General features: G+C 50.4%; 1 protein-coding gene across 2 annotated transcripts in view; it reads left to right on the top strand.

Moving 5' to 3' along the window:
* Positions 1–503: 503 nt before the first annotated feature.
* The window catches only part of RAB11FIP3 (RAB11 family interacting protein 3), a 60,778-nt gene continuing 41,407 nt past the window's right edge, over positions 504–19,874 (top strand). For both annotated transcript variants that reach the window (XM_043915726.1, XM_043915727.1), the window contains exon 1: positions 504–1,469. In XM_043915726.1, coding sequence (XP_043771661.1) covers positions 879–1,469 — 591 coding nt within the window. In that variant the 5' untranslated portion in view covers positions 504–878. The remainder of the gene's footprint in view (positions 1,470–19,874) is intronic.

Genomic DNA, 19,874 nt, shown 5'->3' on the forward strand with positions numbered 1-19,874 from the left:
ACTGCCGCCGCAGCTCTTGGGAGGCCTGGCAGTACACTGGCGACGAACACTGGATAGCCTGTGTGTTGGGGGGGAAACTTGTCACAGATTTTAAAAACGGTCTCAGTGTGGGCCCACGCGTTGCTTCGGTCACTAGGGACAGACCGCGTTTCCACGGCCCTTCCATACTCAGGCGGGGTGTCTCCGCGCAGCAGGCGTCTGTTGGGGGCGCCACGTGCACGTCCCCGGCCCCTTCAGGATCCCGTTCATTGCGTGGGGGCGCTTTACGCCGGCAACACTCAGTCCATCCGCCCCGGGCGTGGATCGGTGACGTCACGCCCGGGTCCGCAGCCTCCGAGCACGCCCGCCTCCGCGGCCCCACCTCGAGGGTGAGCGACACAAGCCGCCTTGCAGCGCCGGAGCCTGCCTTTATACCTGGTCGGCGAGGGGCGGGGCCAGTCGGCGGCGCGACGTGCTGACGTCAGGCCGGCGAAGAGCGGGGCGAGGGAGGTGGCGTGCGCTCCGGTACCTCAGTCGCCTCCTCGGCGTCATCCTTCTCATTCGTGTCCTCGGGGCTCTTCTCCTCAGGGTCCCCTCCACGGCGTCCCGCGCCTCAGAGTCCCGGCCCCCCCTGCCCCTCGACCTCCCTCGGCCGCCCGCCGCCGCCATGGGCCCGCGCCCGCCGCGCCGCCGGGCCGAGGACAGCTGAGGCGCTGCGCGAAGATGGGCGAGGGCGGAGCAGGGCCCGAGAGCCAGCCGGAGCAGCCCGGGCGCCCCGCGCGCGCCCGCCCGCGCCGCCGCGGGGATGCCCGCGCCCGCCGCCGCGCCCTGAGCGCCTTTGTCTGCCGCCCGCAGCACCACTGGCCTCGGGGGCCCGCGCCGCGGCCGGGGGCGCGCCCATGAAGATGGAGCCGGGCCGGCCGGCCTCCCCCGCGGGCGGCCCGGGCCCCGACCCGGAGCCTGGCGGGCCCGGTGCGCCGTCCGCCCCCGTCCGGAGCCCGGGGCTCGGCCCGCAGGACCCCGCGGCCGGCGTGGATGCTGGGCGATCTCCGGGTTGGGAGCGGCGGCCGCAGCACGCGGGCCGGGAGCCCTACCCCGACCCCGACCCCGACTCCGACCCTGACCTGGCGCTGCCGGAGCTCGGCCCGCTCTTTTCCTGGACGATGGAGCCGGAGGGTGACGGCCCCGCGCACAGCGCGTCCGTCCGCGCGCAGGAGTTCAGCCGCAGCCATCACCTGAGGGGCGAGGTCGACTTCTTCCCCTCCTTCGCGGCGCCCGAGGTGGGCGATCCGGCCCTGGAGCTGGGTCCCGGGGACCCGGATGGGCCCTCTGACTTTAGCCAGACTCACCCCCTCACGAGCGAGCCTGCGGGGTGTCCGGAGGACAGTCCCCGCCTCCGAGCCGTATTCGATGCCCTGGACGGGGATGGGGACGGCTTCGTGCGCATCGAGGACTTCGTCCAGTTCGCCACCGTCTACGGGGCGGAGCAGGTAACTCGCCGCGTGAAGGCCGGGCCCGCGCGTTGGTCGCGGTGTGCAGTGGAGGCCAGGGGTCCCGCTTCTCTTCTGATTCACCGCTTCTCCCCTCGTCTCTGGTTGAATTCGCCGAAGCACATCTTCCCCCTTTCAAGAGGTTTTATTCCCGAGAGTCAGTTTCTTTCCCTGCCATCCCAAGCCACACAGCTGGATCTTTCCTAAATTGAGGGTTGCTCCTGGCCTGGGGACATGCCCCCTGTCTGCTGCATAGAAGTGCCCCCCGGATGGACAGGTGCCAGCAGGTCTCCCAACTGAGAGCCCAAGTTCGGTTTGGCTGAAGTAATTTACTCCTGTCTGCAAAGGCCCGGCTGCACTTGGATGCTTAAGATCATATTAATAATCTATTTTGAGCGGTTACTTCACCGTCTGTGGTTGGCTTGTGTTCTAGGTAGGTTCGTTATTTGGGAGACAGTGAAGGCTAAAAACGTTCACTTCCTTACCTTCTGTGCGCAAGGGAGAGGGATGAACCCTAGAGCACCGTGGTGAATACAGACTCCACAGAACTCCATCAGGTCCACTTCCACTCTTGTAGGACAGGTGAGGTGCTGGGCAGGTGAGGGAACGCACAGGGCAGGGGGTCCCGAGCCGCTCCCAGGGCAGCGCTGCTCTGGGAGAAGGTGAGCTTCAAGGTCCAGGCCTTCCCCCATCTCAACGCTTATGAAAGTTCAGGTGGAGACAAAAGCGTGGCTGTGTGTGTCCTGCTGTTAGCCCGGATAGACATCACACAGGTGACAGGTGTTCATTTATTTATTTATTGTTTAATTTTTTTTAGGTGTTCTTTTAAATACGTTGTTCAGTGATGAGACATTCCAAAGGCTGATCTGCTAGTGTTTGTATTTAATTGACTTTTCATACATGTGAATATTCATACTTTCATACATGTGAAGTGGGCGTTCAGGTATATGTGAGGTACATATGCATGTTTAAGCTAAGAGGTAAAATTGACACCCTGGTATGTAGGGTGTCTGCCAGAACATTAAGAACTTTTATACAGGATCTCTGTGCCCCTTGAGTATTCATGGCGTCCATTGAGCAGTCATGTAAAGAACTGGGTCATCCTGCGTCAGGGCTCCTTGTTGAGTTTTCAGTCTGGACGTGTCCATATGGGTATCCTGAATGTTGACCTCTTGGTCAGTGTGATGCTTCTGTGTAGCTCTGGTTTGAAGACATTGCCCAGGACAGGTCTCCCATCTCTTAGTCTAACAGGCAGAGAGAGAGATGTGCCCATTAGACCCTTTCTAAGTCTAATGAGAGAGATTAACCTGGATTGTGATCACTGGACAGTGTCCTGTATGGTTCTCATGGGTTGTGATCAGTGGTTCAGGTGTTTTGATGCTTTCTTTGTTGCCCGCCAGCTGGAGAGCACCTTGGGCATCGTCAGTTGTTTTTCAGTAGAACGATGTGTCTTCTCTCTAAACATACGCTTCTTCATCACACCCATCAAGCATGTTAGGGAATTGGCACATTTGTCTTTACCATACTCTGACTTTGAGGCAGTGCTTTATAGCTTATAGGAGGCTCATTTGTGTTTTCCCTGGGTCATCAGCCTTTCTCTGAGGCGGTCATACGTGGAAGAGATTCATCCCACAGGTGAGAAACTGGGGGCCCATAAATGTCAAGTGACTTTCCAAGGCCTCACAGATTGTCAGTGTTGGCACAGGGACTAGGTCTTCTGCTCATGACATTTAGATGGCGCCTGGTTCTTAGGTTTGGTGGCCCTAAACTTTAATCCCACAAAGTTTCATCTTATTGATTATCATAAAATCATTTTCATTTGGGAACCACCTTTTGTTGTGACATTCTTATTGATCACAGTGGGAAAAACTTCAGGTTGCTATTTGGGGCTGAGTTTTTTCTAAATATTATTCAGAGTAGAACTGAGTCGACATTCTTTGCTCTGGGAGCTCCTGGTGGAATCTTGAGTTTGGGGGTGAGTCCAGGATGACTCAGGACTTGGTGGGAGTGGGCAAGTGAGGGAGGTCTGCTGTGGCATTGCCCCCTCTGTCTGCTCCCAGGACGGCTGGGGAAGAAGCAGAGTTGGATGTGATCTGAGTACCGGACTTGGACGAGCTTCCTGGGATGGTGGAGGGCAGCTCTTGTTTAGGAGCAGATAATTAACAGTGTAGTGAAACGCTGATTTTTGTGTGTGTGTAACCTTTGCTAGCCTTCATTATGACTCAGACTTCCTTTTCCAAGTCTAGTGTCAGAATACATTATAGAGGAGCAAAGAGAAGAAATATTCTTTGATAGTGAAGTATTTTAGAGAAAAGTGAAGCATTCTACCTCGATAAATATTTTTAATTTTTAAAAATGGAAAGTCTTGGACATAGCTAAGAATAGAGAGAAGTCTGGTGAAACCCTCTACCTGCCCCCAAGCCACTGCTCAGTTTCCAAAGTCCTGGTTCACTTGTAAACTCCCTGTTCCCCACCCCTAGATTACTTTTGAAGCACATACCTGACATATCATGTCACCCATAAATATTTCAGTGTATATCTCTAGAAGATAATTCTTTTTAAAACATTAATAATTTTTTTAAACTGTAGGAACACACAGCAATAAAGAGCATAAGTATTTGTACTTTCTACCTTGAGATTTCAAAATACAGAGTGCATGAGACTCTTAGGCTGGTCACATTACTGTCCTTGGTGATAGCAACTTGATTATTGTCAAATTGTCAAAGGTAGCACTTGCAGTATCTTTTTTGTAATCTGCTTATGAAGGAAGCATTTTGAATTATTTAAGTGGGTTATCTGAATTTTTAATAGAAGTAGTTCCCATTTATAATACAGACGGCTTTTGTGTCCCTCTCTTTAGCAATGTCATGGTGTATTTGGTTCTCATTACCTCATCTGGTGATAGATCAGGTGTGGTGTAATATAATACAGTGTTGGCAGGAATTGAAAGGAGAAAGAACTACAGCGGCGCTTTCTGGTTGTGTGTTCTTGACCAGGAATTTATAGTCAGATGTGCCCAGGCACTGGTTATCAAGTTGCAAGAGCTTATCTTTAAGGCCTCGACCATCTCTGAAGATGCCTCGTGGACGTGACCCTTTCATGAAGAAGGACAGATGCTTTTGTAGTTATCACCAACTTATCATAAAGAAGAAATTGTGAAATAAACTGTACTGTAAAATAAGAGTACTGTGAGAAACGATTGGTTTCTTTCAGTGTTATCTTTCAAAGAAATTCATTATAATAGTAAAGGTTATTTTCACAGGATAGCGCACTTGGGCATTTGAACAGTCTAGGGTCCTTTCCAGAGAGCTCTGCCCGCTGGAGCAGGAACGCCCTTCAGTAACCTTGTGGGCCCTGCCTGTGCTTCTCAGTAAGGAGGCTGCTGGAGGTGGTGTCCACGCACAGGCGTCTCCCTGCTGTTCATTCCTTTTCAGCCCTCCACTGGTGGGCGCTTGGAACTCCCAGAGGACGGTTGGCACACCTTTCGGTTGTTTCACTGTCCTTTGCAGTCCTAGGCTTGGATTGGCGTGTGTGTGAGAGTGAGCATGTGTGCGTGAGCAGGTGCACGTGGGAGCGGATGGTGTGTGTGTCTGGCCCTGTGTGTTGGAGGAATTGCTAAAAGGCAGATGATGTTCCTTTCTGTGCTTGGAGAACAGGCAATTTTTGTTAGGGTCTTACAATTTTTTATGTTTTAAAAGGAACACATGCCTATTGTTTCTAAAAACTGGAAAATAGAGTGATATAAAATCCAAACCAAAAAATGACCAACAATCCCACTAGCCTGAGAAAAACACCATTAGCATTTTAGTGCATTTCCTCCCAGACTGTTTTGTGCGCACGCACACATACACACGTAATTGGATAGAAGTACACAACTGAGATCCTATTGGAGAGAAGCTAAATTATTTTTTATAGATGTTCATTGTTTAAAAATATGAAACTAAAGACCAATAAGCAAAATATAAAAATAGGAATCACCTATAATCCCACCACCCAGAGATAACTCCTTAAGTATTTCATATGTAAATCAAGATATATGTAATGATGCTTCATTGTCCAAAAATGGTATATTCCATGTCTGTTGTTCCAAACCTGCCTTTTGACCTGGTTTTTAAAATTGAAGATCTCAGATATATACATTTGTCCTCAGTATGGGGGGTGGGGTGGGATTGGATCCAGGATTCCCCCACATGGATATCAAAATCCACAGATACTTCTAGTTCCTTATATATAATGATGTGGTATTTGCATATAACCTATACACATCCTCCCATATACTTTATTATTTTTTTGTTTTATAATTTTTATTGAAAATAGAATTGACTTACCATGTTCTTTTTGTTGATTTTTTGTTTTTTTTATTTTGTTTTTTAATTTTTTTCCTCCCAGGTACAGTAAATCTTCTCCGTTTTACTTATAATATTTAATTCAATGTAAATGCTGCATAAACAGTTTTAAGTACAATGTGAATGCTATGTAAATAGTTGATAGCAGGTGGCAGATTCACATTTTGCTTTTTGGAAATTTCTGGATTTCTTTTCCCCCACTGAAAGTGTTTGATCCTCAGTTGGTTGAATCCGTGGCTGTGGAACACACTTGATACAGAGGGCCAGCTATGCTTTAATGGAAGCCTAAGTCTTACTTGTCCCCAGGAGATTCAGAGTCATGTGTGGCATTTTTCCAGTGCAGGCTCTTACATGTAGGAAGAGTTAAATTCTGTCTGGACTACACTGACCAGGTTGTAAAGGGCACCAAGTTATGGATTGCTTCCTTTTCAAACACTTATTTCATTTAAATTCTGGATACAGGGTCCAAACATTAATTGTAACTGAGATATCAGACAGAAGAGTTGGATACCCACTGAAGACTGTAGGGTGGCCCTTAGAAGTACTTTTATGATAATTGCAAAGTCTCCACAGCCTAGATTATCACCTTCTGATATAAGTGAGTAGTCGTATATAAGTTGATTGTATGTGTACCGTGATTTTAACTGTAAAAGTTGTCCATGAGAAAAGAGTCTTTAAGGAAATATTAAAAAATTATTTTTTCATTGTGTGAGTGTGTGTTGGGAAGTGGGGTGGTTTTATTTGAAGTATTGGCCAACTTTTCTGTTGTTATTTATTTCAGTTATTTTGAAAAGTAATGCCTGTACCCATACCATAAATTTCAAACAGTGTAGAAAAGAATCTATTAAAGAAATTTCATTCTCATATTTAGAAATAAAAATGTAAATAAACCCTAAAGACAAAATATTTGCCTGTTTACTTTGACTCCGTTAAGATTTTAGATCCATAAACAAAATACATCTAAACAAACTCAGATTTTCTAGTAAGCTTAAAAACTTTATGAGACAGTGAATATGTTCAGATGCTTATTGAAGATGCATTGTTAATTTTTGTTGATATTTGGAGAAATACATATTAGAACACCTATGATCTTGAAGATTGACACTGAGCTTTCATCAACATGTGATGTGAGTAACCAGGAACTTCCTGGGAAAAGAACTGCATTGATTGCATTGTTAGTTGCGGAAGTTTTTGAGACTAGTCGACCCCGTATACATGGATTGGTTCCATGTCATGGTTAGGGAGGAAAAGAAATTTCTTCAGCAGGTACAGTTTTGTTTATCTGTCTAAATGTTTAATACTTGTTTTTGAAAAGTTGGTGCTAATATTACTCTGGTTACATTGTTGAGGTGGTGTGTTGTTCTCTGTTTCAAACCCAGCTCTAACGATAAGCCAGTGTCCTGTTTGTGCCGATCGGTCACCTGTCCTGGCTGCAGCAGGCCTGGGATGGATGATCTAAGTACGAGACAAACCGGAGGGCCAATAGCATTTTAGTGATACTAGCTGTAAACACAGGAAGCACAGACACTCTGCATTATTTTAAGCCCTTTTGCACATTGTCTGTATGTGGATCACTTGGGATTTCTAAAATTGCAGGTATTTTTTAGCTCTTTTCTTGAAATTTCAGCTATTTTTTTCTAACGGCCCATGTCTTCAGAAGGATTTAATGATATACAACTCTTGTAGTTCTAGTTTGTTAAACGATCTGCTTTGCTTTTTCTTCTGTTAGATAATTTTTTTAAAAAAACTTGGACAAAAAGCTTTAGAGCCTTCTGTCCCCACGGGTAAATAAATAGTCCCACTGTAGCCGGAGCGTGCTTGCCCGTTCACGTCCCTGTTCTGAGCGAGGGCTCCACAGTGTGGGGAACTCACCAGTGGTGTTGCTGTCAGGGGCTTTCATGATTCATTGTTCTTTTTTATCTCACACACTTTATTCTGACTTTTCTTTAAACAAGTTTAACCACGTTAAAACCGAAGACTCCAGTTACGAATGATGTGCCGACACCTGTTGCCTGGGCCTGTTTGCAGTGGTTTATTTGTTGGGACCAGAGGCATTGCCCAGAACTGTAAAGACGTTTATGCTATAAATCACTGGGTCAGTAAGCAGAACAGTGGATTACTACCTGCAGTACCTACGGGTATTTTTCTCACTATCACTAGAAATCCAGGGACATTTACAAATCTTGTTTAGATTAAGCTTCCTGCCAGTGAACTGATTAATCATATATAGCTTATGTTTTAAATTTTATGGTTTATTGAAATTGAAAAAAATTTATTGAAGTACAGTTGATTTACAGTGTTATGTTAATTTATTCTGTACAGCAAGATGACTCAGTAGATACATACACACACATATACATATGTATACATATGTATATATACACGTGTGTGTGTGTGTGTGTGTGTGTGTGTGTGTGTGTGTGCACGTGCTCAGTCGCTGAGTTGTGTCTGACTCTTTGCAACTCCATGGACTGCAGCCTGCCAGGCTCTCTGTCCATGGAGTTTTCCAGGAAAGAATACTAGAGTGGGTTGCCATTTCCTCCTCCAGGAGATCTTCCTGACCTAGGGATTGAACCCCCGTCTCCTGCATTGGCAGGCAGATTCTTTACCAGTGAGCCACCTGGGAAGCCATTCGTATGCACACACACAGAGTCTTACACATGTGTTCTTTTTTATGTTCTTTTCCATTATGGTTTGTCGCAGGATATTGAATATAGCTCCCCTGTGCTATAAATAGAACCTTGTTTATATATTTATAAAGTGAAATGTAATTTTAGTTTAATTCATAGATTGCTTGAGCTGCAATAAAAGGAAGACTCTACGCTGATGAGAGAGATTAGCATTTCCTTTGAAAGCCTAAGGTACCTGTAAATCCTTCAGTCAGTACGGGTATTTTTCTCAGTTGACAAATGGAAGAGAGGCCCGAGCTGTGAGTTGTAGGGGAGACCTGAGCTGAGGGAGGCTGGACTCCTGGCTCTGGCTGATGGCTGGCTCTGCCCCCTGGTGGGCCCCGAGCACGCCCGCGCGGGAGGGGGCACAGCCGGCCCAGGGCACCCCTCTGCCAGTCCCCTGGTGGGCCCCGAGCATGCCCGCGTGGGAGGGGGCACAGCCGGCCCAGGGCACCCCTCTGCCCCCAGGGTTCTGGAGTAGAAGCTCTCCATAAGATATCAAGACTCTTGGGACTTCCCTGGGGTTCAGTGGTTAAGACTTGCCTTCCATTGCAGGGGCTGTGGGTTCCATCCCTGGTTGAGGAGCCACATGCCACGTTCTTCTGGGCCAGAAAACCAAAGCGTAAAACAGTGTTGTACCAGGTTCCATGAAGACTTTAAGAGTGGTCCACACACAGGAGGGAGGTTCAAGAGAGAGGGGCCATATGCATACATGTGGCTGATTCATGTTGATATATGTGTTAAAAACTAACGCAATATTGTGAAGCAATTATCCTCCAATTAAAATTAAATAAATTTATTTTTAATTTATTTTTATATTTTAAAAAGTGGCTTGCGCATGCACGCAAATCTTAAAAACTCTTAAAAGTCAAAGGGAAAGGAGACCAAAAACTGATAGAAAAATGAACAGAAGACATGAAGACATTCACAGACTATATACAGATGGCCCTCAAATATATGAGAAGATGCTCAGCTTCACATATGATAGAAGAAATGAAAAGTAAAGTCGCTGGGGCAGTTTCTCACTTGTGGCAAATATGTGAAGCTTGAGCACATCTTGTGAGGCCCTCAGAAAGCAGGCACCCTCTAGTACAGCTGTGGCGGTGCAGGGTGGCCCAGCCGTCGTGCGGGGAGCTAGGCGGTGTCCGTGTGCACACTTGTCCTCCATGGCACAGCCCCACTTCCTGTCATTTGCCCCGAGCGTGCACCTCCACAGATGGCAGAGCGCCAGATGCACGGGTGGCTCACTGCGGTGCTGCCTGTGATGTGCAATGGAAACAACGGAAACGTCCATCCAGGGTGAGTGAGCCAAGGTGCATCCCCTTAGTAGAGGACTGCACGACTGCAAGAGTAAAAGAGGAAGATTCTTGTGAACTGCCAGAGTTATTGCGCAGATACGTTAGGTGAAAAAAAGTACAAATTAATATGCATAATATGGGGCTTCCCTGGGGGCTCAGTGGTGAGAATCTGCCTGCCAGTGCAGAAGATATGTGTTCGATCCCTTATCCTGGAAGATCCCACGTGCCAAGGAGCACCTAAGCCTGTGCACCACGACTCCCGAGTCTGCGCTCCAGGGCCCGGGAGCCCTCATGCTCCACAGCAAGAGAAGCCACCACAGTGAGAAGCCCTTGGTTTTAAGGAATATGTATGTATTTGCTTCTCTTTGCAGAAAGAAACATAAAAGGATAGACTAGAAACTAATTAAAGTAACATCCAAGTAGGTGGGGGCAGGGGATGAGGGATCTGGGTGGGACTGAAACTTATCTGAGTATGCCTTTTTATATAATTCTGACTTTCTGAGTCATATAAGTATTCTACGTCTTGAAAAAATACAATAGCATTGATAGAAAAAAAGAATACTTGAATTTAAATGGAAGCAAATGAACCTAGAAGTATCAGTATATTGAATGATTATTAATAACATAACCACGTAGGAAAGCGTAATTCCAGTCACACATAGTAGTATCCTGTATTCCTTTAGTGGGATATAGTCAGAAGAAAAAAAAGAATGATGGAGAAACGTACTACAAGTTAGGTTAGCTGTTGACAGGTCGGGGTAGTTCTGAACTGACTCTGGCCGTGTTTTAGAATGGAGCAAGTGAGCACCTGTCCTGGTGTTGGGAACCAGGGTTTTCTGGGAGCAAGGAGATGAAACGTGGTGGGAAAGAGGTGGGGAAGGACTGATGTCTGGGGATCTAGATTGGAGGCATCAGTGTGAATGTGAGAGGGCCGGGGGCAGTGGCACTCCAGGAGGACTGAGTGCGTCTGCTCCCTAGATCCTGGCTGCCAAACACCATTTTTCACTAAAGGGATCTGGGATCCTTGGAGAAATGAAGCATTCCAGATTCTGGGCAGAGGAAATTCAGTGTGAGGCCGGATTATCTTGTACCAGAAACCAAGGAAGTGATCAAAAATTGATGGGGACGTGTCAAAAAAAGAGCAGCCTGGATGGGTTCCTAATGGACAGATCTGGGCATTTTGAGCACAGAAAAGAATGACAATAACGGACACAGTGAATTTAGGGAGTCCACGGCACAGCGAGTGAAAGTCACAGGGGTGCTCCAGAGGGGTGTGTGGGGCTTCTCATGGACGCCTGCCAGTTCAGGTAGAGCCTGGAAGATTAGACATTCACCAAGGGAATAGCCAACTCAGTCAAGATCGTCACTGGTCGTCAGAAAGCATCGTGTGAGTGATTGACTGGTGGCGGGGAGGGTAGATCCTCACACAGACTGCAGTGTCTGCAGCAGCGACTGCTCACAGAAGGGAGAAAGTTCTTTACACCAGAGGAATCCGGCCCCTCTGCCTTCAGCAGACGGTCAAACTCAGACCCGCTTAGACTGTGTGCCCTTCTGTGGGACCAGTGAGAGGGACAGCATTCTTGCCCAAAATGTTGAACTGAGTCAAGTAATGAGAAAGAATCAGACCCATACTATAGGGCATCTGCGTGACAGCTGCTTAGGCTACAGCCAGTCGTGCCCAACTCTTTACGACCCCATGACCTGTAGCCCAGCAGGCTCCTCTGTCCGTGTGATTCTCCAGCCAAGAATACTGGAGTGGGTTGTCATTCCCTTCTCCAGGGGATCTTTCTGACCCAAGGATTGAACGCATGTCTCTTGTGTCTCCTGCATTGCAGGTGGATTCTTTACCTCTGAGCCAACAGGGAAGCCACAGGACAGCTGCCTGGACCCTTCAAATATCAGTGTTCTAGACAAGGTGTCCTAAACAGGGAAAACTGGGTTGGAGAAGACTAGGGATCATGACCATAAAGCCTGTTGTTGACTGCATGCTAGAGTAAAAGAAAATAAAAACACAAAGGCCATTATTGGGACGATTGGGAAAGTTTGCGTCTAGATGTAACACTTGCTAGTAACAGTGTTCAATTCTTTGGGGTCATAATAGTGTTGAAATTGTGGTGGAGAAGGGTCCCTGTTGCCCAGAGGTACAGGTGGAAACGATCAGGCGGGTGTCTGGATGTCTGGGGCCGACTTTCTGTGGTGCCCCAGGACGAGCACAGGTGTGTAGAAAGAGATGGAGAGCAACCGTGAGAAGATGCCAATCCCTGCTGACTCTGGGGAAGGGTGTACAGGTATTACTTGGAACTTTTTCAACGAGCTCGGCGTATTGCCAACTAAAAACAAAAAATACAGTATGGGAAGTTCGTTGATGATAATCTACACTTCATCTTGTAGGAAAGTTAGATTGTGTGGCTTTCACCAATCCTCAAAACAAGCAACAAAAAGAAACAAAAAACTCCTGAATTCCCAAACAAGTGGAAGGAACATTACACCTATGCAAACAGGTTTTCCTTCTTACTGACTCAACCCCCATTCTATCATTTGTTGGCTCGTGGAGTACATGGGGTATCAGATGACACCTCTCTTTGACACAGTGGTTGAAATGGGAAATTAAGGGACTTCCCTGGGGGTCTGCACGCCCAGGGCAGGGGGTCAGGATTCGATCCCTGTTTGGGGACCTAAGATCTTATCTGTTGCACCTGAGAGTTTGAATACCAGGACTAAAAGATTCTGCATGCAGCAACGAAGGCCTGATGCAGCCAGGTAAATTAAAAGAAAGAAATGGGACTAAAATTCTTTTTAAACTAGGAATAGCTGTATGATAAAACCACATATATATACGTGTGTGTGCTCAGGAGTTCAGTCATGTCTGATTCTTCGCAACCCGATGGTCTATGGCCTTCGAGGCTCCTGTCTATGGAGTCCTCCAGGCGAGAATACTGGAGTGGCTTGCCATTTCCTCTTCCAGGGGATCTTCCTGATCCAGGTACTGAACCTGCATCTCCTGCACTGGCAGGCAGGCCCTCACCGCGGCACCCCCTGGGAAGCCCCGTGTGTATGGTTGGCTATGCTGGGTCTTCGCTCCAGCACGGTGTATGGGCGGAGCACGGCTGTGGAGCACGGCTGTAGAGCACGCAGGCTTCAGTTGTTGCAACCCGCAGGCTTCGTTGCCCGATCAGGGATCAGACCCACGTCCCCAGCACTGGAAGGCAGATTCTTAGCCACTGGAGCACCAGGGAAGTCCCCCATATTCTTATTTATCAAGAGATTCCACTCCCCAAAGGGACGCAAACATCTTGTTCACCCACAGGTTCCCTCAGAGAGAGCCCCTTCCGCTCTCTAGTGACAGGGCTCCAGTGGGGTCAACCCATGTTTGAACACCTGTGTGGAAGGAGCTTAGAAATGCTCAGGGACCCGAAAACAACTTCCTGTGTTGGGGTAGTTCTGTGTATCTTCCGCTTTGTGTTTTGTCTTGTTATGGACGTGGCTGGGAGCTGCTGTGGAGCGTGTATGCATACACGACGGGAGCTGCGCGAGGCGGTCCTGAGGCTCATTCACTGTGGGTTCAGGTATCAACGTAGTGCAGCGAAATGGACTTGTGTGGGGCTGGTCTAACCACGGAGTTGCCTGTTCTCATTGCTGGCGGTGTAGGAAGCCTTGAAAGGTGGTACAATGTATGTTGTGACCTTAAGTGATGGTTGGGAGTCTCCGTGTGTGTGTGTGTGTGTGTGTGTAGGCTCTTGACGCCTTAGTGTGTGTGTGTGTGTGTAGGCTCTTGACGCCTTAGTGTGTGTGTGTGTGTGTGTGTGTAGGCTCTTGACGCCTGTGTGTGTGTGTGTGTGTGTGTGTGTGTGTGTGTGTGTGTAGGCTCTTGACGCCTTAGGCCACTGACGCATCAGCTGTCTCAGCCCCCTGCGTGTTTTTCAGTGTTAGTCAGTACCAAAGAGCCTTTGTTTGTGCGGGCTATTTCTGTTGGTCTTTGCTGTATTAGAAGCTGAACCTAAAAAAATACCCAAAGCTGTGTCTTTTTATTAATTCATTAAAAAATAATCCATTACATGTTCGCATTACTGACATATTTTGGAAAAAAGGCTGCTTCCTACGATAGTGAGAGGAGTGGCGTTGTTTATCACTGTGGCAAGTCTCCTAAATGTCCGGCTTGACTGCCGAGAGCTGGTTTCTTTCACATCCGCTTCTGCGAGCCGTCTGTCAGTGTCACTTAGCGGCTGGAAAACTCCGCGGCCCATTTGGGAGAAAGCGTGAGGGGTGAAGGGAAGGGACTTCCCAGAGTGTTGAGACTGCCTCCCTTCTCAGACCCTGGGGTCCCGCGGCCTCTGGACCAGTGGCTGAGAACAGCTGTCTCACCTGCGCTCCTGACGTGCCCGTGTTGTGGCCTGATGGCCAGGTTTACACGCTCAGAGTCACCGATAGGTCCCGAGGACCTGGGCTGCTGGGCCCCCCGGCGTCTGCTCGGTCTGGTCTGAGCGGGCCCGCCCTGCACCCATTCCTGGCGGTGCTGCTGGGCCTGGCCCTGGGGTCATGTTTGCAGAGCCACCTCCCAGGAGTTCTGAAAATACTTGCCTGCCTTGAAAGACCACACCTCCAGGCACATCTTAACCTCCCTCTTTTCCTCCCTGCTGGGTTTATCCTGACACTGGTTTCCCCCGTGTTTACTTGGGGTGCACTGGGGAGGCTTCGGGGCTGCCCTCCGCCCTCGCTGCCCCGTCTGGTAGGAGAGCGCAGACAGAGGTCCGTCCGCCGTGGCCGGCTCCTCCTGATGCGTCCCCGCTGCCTTCGGTGCGGCTTGCTGTGTGTGTTTGCTGCTTACTTTAATTCTGTGCTTTCGTTTGACTCTTTTGTGACGCTACAGTTTCAAAAGGCAAATGGTGTGTCCCGCACTCTCCTACCCCTACCCCCGCCGCACTCCCGGCTCCTCACCGTTCACTCTATACTGGTGTTCCCCATTCCAGATACTTCTTACTGACGTCTCCTTGCGGGAGTCACACCCACACATTTCCCTCTGTCTGCCCCACTCTTGTCAGTGCAGTTAACCCCAGTCTTCCTGAGTAGGCATCTGAGTTTGTCTTATCTTGACTACAGGCATTTCCCACGGCTGACCCGACTGTGAGCTGTGATCACACCTCCCTTCTGATGCACCTTTTTGCTTTTCCTGGAGTGAGTGATCATGTTAAGTTTCCCTTTGCTTAGTATTCCGCACACCTGTCAGCCATTCCTTCTAGCTTATCTGCTTGGATCTCATTGTCTGCTTGGATCTCATTGTCTGCTCACCCCTTGGAGGTCCGGAGGGCTCACCTCCCACCTCCGGGAGCAACTGTGGTGCGTCTCCCGAGTGGGTACCCAGACCTGTGCTCCCCAGGCAGACTCTGGACCAGGCTTCGCTTCTCGGGGATGACGCGTGGTGCTGGGTCGTCCGGCACCCGCTCCGCGCTAGCGTGTCTGTGTCCTCCACTGTGAGCGCCTGCTTGCTGGTCCCTGTGCATCTTGTGGAGCCCTGGGCCTTGAGTCTGGAGCCTGAGTTCCCTGGACCTCAGGAGGGAGGGGAGGAGCTTGCGCGTCCCTGTTTAAGTCCCCTTAGCCCCTCTCTCCCCCTCTCCCCATGCGCCCGGCAGGACGGCTCAGGCGTGGGCCTTTCTGTCTGCCTTGCTGCCATCCTATGCCCAGGGCAGAGTGGGGCGTGCCACCCCTTTCCGCTCTTCCCCAAGGGTTACCTGCGGGAAATCTGGGTCAGCAGCTGATTTGGTTTAGCCTTTCTCACCTGTGTTTTGTGTGTATGTGAAAGTTTCCGTGTGTTGACAAAGTCCACACACATGAACTTGGGTTGTTGGCACCTTCGTGCTGTGGTCAGTGACGTCTGGGAGAGAAGCGCCATGCCCCCAGCTACACGGGTCACCGTGTGTACCTGACTGCTAAAGGCCACCGAGTTTGTGCCGGCAAAGTGGATGTTACTGCCTTGTGCTCGGAGTCGCAGCCATTTGAAGAGGCTCACCCGGGCTCGCGCTGTATTCCAGGGCTCTGCCATAGGGTCCAGAGCAGGTCCCCAAGGGAGGAGCAGACAGTCCCTGGCTGCGCTTCCGGAAACACCTCCCTGTTTCTCCAGGACATCCGTGCTGCCGCCGATGGGGGCCAGCGGGAGTCATCGTGAGACCTCAGGAAAGCAGCAGGGTTGAGGCTCCCAGGGGCGGAGGTGTGAAGAGGGGGTGTGGGGGCTGGAGGCTGGGGCCCTGGCGAGACACCCGCCTGTTCCAGGCCTCTGTCCAGGGGAGGGCTGGCAGGGCCTAGTCCACAGGTGCTGTGAGCAGTGACTAGCGCAGGTGTGGTCCTGACCCAGGGCAGGGAGCGGGTCTGCTCTGCAGTTGCGCTGCACAGGCTTCTCACTGCAGTGGCTTCTCCTGTTGCAGAGCACAGGCCCAGGGCACGCGGGCCTCAGTGGTTGCAGCGCACAGGCCCAGGGCACGCGGGCCTCAGTGGTTGCAGCGCACAGGCCCAGTTACTCTGCAGCATGTGGGATCGCCGCAGGTCAGGGATCGAACCTGCATCTCCTGCATTGGCAGGCGGATTCTTTACCACTGAGCCACCAGGGAAGCTCTGGTTTATTCTTGCTTACTCTTCTTCTTTTGAGGTGACCTTTGTCGGGAGGTGAAGGGTCGAGAGGGGAGCGTTCCCGCTGGAGCCGAGCCTAGGGAGAGGTCTGTGTGGGAGGATGGGGGGCGCTTGAGGGGGGCTGGGCCGGGGCTCAAGGCCTTAGGTGCCTTTAGTGCGGGGCACGGGGGTGGGGGGGGCAGGGGCCAGGGAGTTTACGTGAGCAGGGTCGGGAATGAGACCGGCGTGTCCAGAAAGTGGTTGGGGGTGCAGAGGACAAGGGTGGATGGGGAGGCCCATGGGAGGCCGGGCCATGGACCCCGCGGTGCTCGAGGGGTGGAGTGGGGGAGGCGGGGGCTAGAAGAGGCTGCCGAGGGCAAAGATGTGCCCACCCCGGCTGAAGGGTGAGGCCATGTCCATGGGTGTCGGGCCGGGCTGCGGGGAGGTCTGAGGGGTCAGCGGGTAGAAGTCCGTCCCAGAGCCCGGCTCCAGGGATGAGCATGGATGTCACCTCGTGGGAGTGGCCCTGGCGGGAGACCCTCTGCGGCGTCCCACACCCCGGCTCGTCCGTTCCACCGGCCGGCCGTGCCCCCGTCCCTCCGCCGTCCCACCAGCCCCCGCCCCTCTGCTGGCCAGTCTGCTTGCCCAGGTCGGATCAGAGTGAGGGGCGCTCAGGGAGACACTGAGGGGCACCCAGTTTGAATTAGCTCCCCCCCGGGAGCCTTGGTCGCTCTTTCCTCGTGGAGGCCCTGCCGCCTGAGCTGTGCCCGGCCCGGCCCGGCCAGCCCTGCTTTCCGGGGGCCGCGCCCAGGCGGTCAGGCGGAGGCCCCTTGCTGGGCCGTCGGGGAGCAGCCGAGGCTGAAGCGGGCGACACAGGGCTGTGTTTCCAGCTGCCTCTGTGGGCCCCGCCGCTGCTTCTTGGGCTGGGGCAGGGGCCGCCCCCTCCGCCCTCCTCCCTCCTCACCCCTCTCCTTTTTCCGCTCCTTTGCGGTTGTGTTTCATTCCAGCTTTGGGTGGGTTGGTCTACTTTACTAAAACCCAGGACTGACTTTTTGCTGTAGCAAACAAAAGGCCCTTTTATGAGAAAGTCTGTCCTTATCACCATTGATTCACTGGCTGATGAGGAGAGAAGAGCCACAGTCGCCAGACATATTCCGCTTGGTGATTTTATTTTTAAAAACCGCCTTCGAGGAGCCTGCCTTCTGAGGAGTTTTGCGAGAAGGACTGCTTCATGGGGCTTAATCCCCATTGGGAGGAACATTTGGCTTTCTCTTTGCACTGAGAACTTTCTCGTGGGAGGGGTCTTTGTATTTGTGATGCATGAAACAAGAACCTGTTCTCAGGTTGGTATTGCCTTTAAAGCAGTAGCAAGATAATGTTCATTTACATAAATGAAAACATTCAAATAAAGGAGAAAACAAAAATCCCATCTGGCGTTGTGAATCATTTCAACCTTCCAGGCTTTAAATCATCGTTTCTATAAGAGAGAGGAATATTAATAAAACCAGAGTCACAATTAACTTACAATTTTAAGTCAGTCTGTTTTATCAGAATCTCAGTAGATTTGCTTCTAATGTGGTTTTAGTGCCTACTTTTCCATCATATGATTGAATGTCCTTAAACTTATTTAATTAATCCTGTCTTTGGTATTTTAGGTTTTCATTTTTCTGCTGTTATAAGCTTTCTCCTAGCTAAATCTTCCTGGGCAGTCTTTGTTATGCCTTTAAGTTAAAGTCTTAAGAATGGAATTGCTGGGGAGACGTATATATATGTATATGAATATCTTAAACTATTTTTTAGATTTTTTTTTACAGTGTCTTCTAAACAAGTATTACCAATCTGATGTAGGAACAATGGTGTATCAGTGTGGTTTTGCCGTAGGAGTATATCTGACCTGATGTCTCTCTTACTGAAAGTGCTGTGAGTGGTGCTTTTGTCTTTGGAGTGTGTGTCTGTGTCACCGTGACGGCTGGCCGGCCTCTGTTTCTTAACCTGTGATGTGGGCGTCTGCGGAGCTATAAAACATTATGAGTTTACGTCTGTAGAGTTCCTTTGTTTTGTAGTATTAGCCCTTAACTTGTTTCAGATGGACCCGTTAGTCTGTATCTTTAAGGAATAAATACTGTCTTTGTTTTAGTTTAGCATTCTGCGTTTAAAGAGCAAAGTGCTGCAAATGAAGACAGAAGTGAACAGGATGATACTGGACAGAATGATAGCCTGAAGAATTTTAATTTTGTGCTGACTTAGTCGAATGATCTCTTGATAATTAAAAAAAGATTGTGATAATCATGGCCATTAGGCCAGTTCTACAGTTAGCTTTTTTCAGCTCCAAAACTTAAAGGCCAGCATTTTAGAGCTCCTGGACTTTTTCAGTCCTCTCAAGACTTCTCGGTCATGCCACAGTCTAGGAGTCACTTTTAGGTTTAAACAAATCTCAGAACAGAACTCCTGAAACCCAGCTGCAGCCGCCACGGGCGTGGCTGTCCCTGGGCTGGTCTGGGGCTGGGCAGTGAGCGCTGGAGGCCTTGTCCCCTGTCAGGTGCTGGACCCGAGGCCTGAGTCCCCAGGGCCGTCGGCCTCTGTGCTGGGTTTCCTGCGGGGAAGCGGTTCTGCCTGGAGACCCGAGGGCCGCAGAGCAGAGCCTGGCTTCTCCTCGGCTCTTGTCCACTTCCTCCCAGCGGAGTGCCACCCTGGGCTGGGTACAGGCTCCATGGTCTGCAGGACAAGTGCACCTGGAAGCTCTCCAGGAATGTGTTCTCCTGGAGGAGTTGGGGGCTCAGGTAGAAACCCCCAGTGTGCAGCGGGGGTGGGGTGCAGTGTGGGGAGAAGGGAAATTTACTAGCAAATCGTATTGTTTCTGCTACAGATGTGCAGGCATGCATGCGTGTTAAGTCACTTTAGTCGTGTCTGACTCTTTGCAACCCTATGGACTATAGTCCGCCAGGCTTCTCTGTCCAGGGGATTCTCCAGGCAAGAATGCTGGAGCGGGTTGCCATGCCCTCCTCCTGGATATTCCTGACCCAGGGATTGAGCCCGTGTCTCTTAAGTCTCCGGCAATGGCAGGCAGGTTCTTTACCACTGAGCTACCTGGGGAGCCCTCCTGAAGGTGGAGTAGCGGGAGCAGGAAACGCCTGTGGAGAGGGACGGCTCCGTGGAGCCGCGGTTCCCGGGTCAGTGTGAGTGCAGCCATGGATGCCGTCCCGCTGCACTGGTTCCGGTTCCGTGGCTCAGTGATCCTGTGTTACCTGAGCCACCATGCATGGCTTCTGCTCCCGTGGGTCCTCACCCAGCCTGGAGGCCAGGGTTGCTCCCCCTCCTCTTCCGTCCAGGCTCCACTTGCTGACGAGCCCCCCTCAGCCCCGCTTCAGCTCTAGCCTGGTTGCCTCCTGGGCCTGGGCACATGCCAGGACATCAGACGGATGTCTCGGACTCATAGCACTGTGGTGTCCCCAGCTAACTAACAGTCCCTGCTGTCCAGTGACAGGCCAGAGCCTC

This window comes from Cervus elaphus, chromosome 10 (genome assembly GCF_910594005.1).
Source record: "Cervus elaphus chromosome 10, mCerEla1.1, whole genome shotgun sequence".
In the NCBI taxonomy this organism is placed as follows: domain Eukaryota; kingdom Metazoa; phylum Chordata; class Mammalia; order Artiodactyla; family Cervidae; genus Cervus; species Cervus elaphus.